Source organism: Monopterus albus, unplaced genomic scaffold, assembly GCF_001952655.1.
Source record: "Monopterus albus unplaced genomic scaffold, M_albus_1.0 scaffold38.1, whole genome shotgun sequence".
Classification (NCBI taxonomy): domain Eukaryota; kingdom Metazoa; phylum Chordata; class Actinopteri; order Synbranchiformes; family Synbranchidae; genus Monopterus; species Monopterus albus.
The window spans coordinates 2,652,094-2,654,249 of record NW_018127918.1 but is presented as its reverse complement, the minus strand read 5'-3'; the positions used below and the strand labels follow the sequence as shown (position 1 = coordinate 2,654,249).

At 39.4% G+C, this 2,156-nt stretch overlaps 3 protein-coding genes across 5 annotated transcripts in view; all 3 read right to left on the bottom strand.

The window, feature by feature from the left end:
* The window catches only part of emsy (EMSY transcriptional repressor, BRCA2 interacting), a 17,420-nt gene extending 16,081 nt beyond the window's left edge, over positions 1-1,339 (bottom strand). The window contains exon 1 of the mRNA XM_020598576.1: positions 1,109-1,339. Within this exon, the coding sequence (XP_020454232.1) occupies positions 1,109-1,111 (3 nt within the window). The 5' untranslated portion in view covers positions 1,112-1,339. The remainder of the gene's footprint in view (positions 1-1,108) is intronic.
* Positions 1-2,156, bottom strand: part of rad51d (RAD51 paralog D) — a 477,561-nt gene that overhangs the window by 228,340 nt on the left and 247,065 nt on the right. The window lies entirely within an intron of this gene.
* The window catches only part of LOC109959351 (N-acetyltransferase 9-like), a 561,041-nt gene that overhangs the window by 504,016 nt on the left and 54,869 nt on the right, over positions 1-2,156 (bottom strand). The gene's annotated exons all lie outside the window — the stretch shown is intronic.

Sequence of the window (2,156 nt, the reverse complement as noted above, 5' to 3'; positions counted from 1 at the left end):
TCAAATCTTGGGTGAGAACCTCCTTCCCTCAGTCAGGGCATTGAAAATGGGTCGTGGTTGGGTATTCCAGCATGACAATGATCCAAAACACACGGCCAAGGCAACAAAGGATTGGCTCAAGAAGAAGCATATTAAGGTCATGGAGTGGCCTAGTCAGTCTCCAGACCTTAATCCCATAGAAAATCTGTGGAGGGAGCTGAAGGTTCGAGTTGCCAAACATCAGCCACGAAACATTAATGACTTGGAGAGGATCTGCAAAGAGGAGTGGGTCAAAATCCCCCCTGAGATGTGTGCAAACCTTGTGGCCAACTACAAGAAACGTCTGACCTCTGATTGCCAACAAAGGTTTTGCCACCAAGTACTAAAGCATGTTTTGCAAAGGGATCAAATACTTATTTCATTCATGAAAATGCAAATTAATGTGTAACTTTTTTTGTAATGCATTTTTCTGGATTTTTTTTTGTTATTGTTGTGTCTCTCACTGTTCAAATAAACCTATCATTGACATTGTAGACTGATCATTTCTTTGTTAGTGGGCAAGCTTACAAAATGAGCTGGGGTTCAAATCATTTTTTCCCTGACTGTAGGTTAATTAAGATGCCAGGTTAGGAGTGTGTTGTCTACATGTCTGTTCAGAATACATAATGTCTTTCGTCTGGCGTTCATATATCACAATGAAGTCTTTACTTTTTAATGTCTTGCACTGATTGTACCGCCGTCCATCTTAATAATTACAAAACACAGGAGCACAAAGCCAATCACACAAAAAAACTGACATACTGTTTAGTTCAAATGCTGCTAAAAGAACAATATATATGTTGTAGTAGTGACAGAAGGGCCTAACAGTTGCAAAGATCTAATAGCTAGTGTGGTTTTACCAGATCCGACATTTAAGGACAAGTGTCAACACAACGGGAAACGGCACGTACAGCTGGTGTACTCCATGAATGCTAAAATGTGTAATAACATGATTCCATCCATGGAATGTTTCTAGCGAGGTGGAAGATGTTGGCCGTGTTAAGAGAGCTAGGGCATATTTGATGTTTAGAAAACCTTTGGATTGTATGATGTTAGCTAGCTATTCCTATGAGTCAAATCAATGTCTTACCATCCGTTAGCAGGGCAACTTCAAGGCCTTAGTAAATCCGACATCCAAACAAACATGGTTGAGCAGATGACATACAGCTGAGCTACCGCATCTTGTACTTATTTCCCAATAAGGAAACAAAAGCCAAATCGGCAAAATAGTCAAATCTCCACTTAGACAGCCCAATGTTTATGTTGTCTGCTAACTAGCTACCGCTGGCCTGTACGTAAATTGAGTTCTTCTTCTACGCGTGAAATGTGAGAATACCAGATGCCTCTTCCTCTCGACAGACACAGTGCTGCCACCTATAGGCGGCTGACCGCCGATTACTGTTTTGTTGAAGTCACCCACTGGTACTAAACCCGTTTACAGGACAGTTACAGTGGCAAGAGCAGGTAAGTGAACCATTGGGAATTAGCCGCACTTATGTATACATTTATCCTGACATATGATCAGATCATAATCTAAGTTACAATTATGAACAAACACAATCCATAAATCCTTAAACTTTAGTTTATGTATTTTCATTTTTGCAACTTCACACTTCAACCCAACTGCATTATTGCACCCCACAGCCTTTCTTTGTTATCTTAATTTGCGGATTTGGATATAACAAAGAACATAAATGTTGTTAAGGATTCAAATCGGATAGGCTACGTTTTTATTGGTCATCAGAGTAATTCACAAGTTACCCAGTAGTATGTAAAATAATGCTAAACCCATATTTACTAACTACATATTCATTCATTATTATTTATAGTCTAATAATATAGACAGGCCTACGTTTTTCTGAAGTTGGCCATTGTCAGTGTAGCCTACTTTTACTTTTCGTAGTTGAAGTACATAGCCTATCCAACGTTTGTACGTAGGCTATGCAAATTTTTGACTGCATGCCTTTAACTTGCAATGACGTAGCTTATTTGTCCACTGTCCTATTGTTGCTTTTACTTAAATAAAAGATCTGCTAAATTCTTTCATAGCAATTGAAATCTGAGAGTTTAGCGAAGGACGAGGAGCGCCTGAACGCAACGGGATGGAAGGTGGGTTTCTGCCGTCTTTTTTTGCCTCT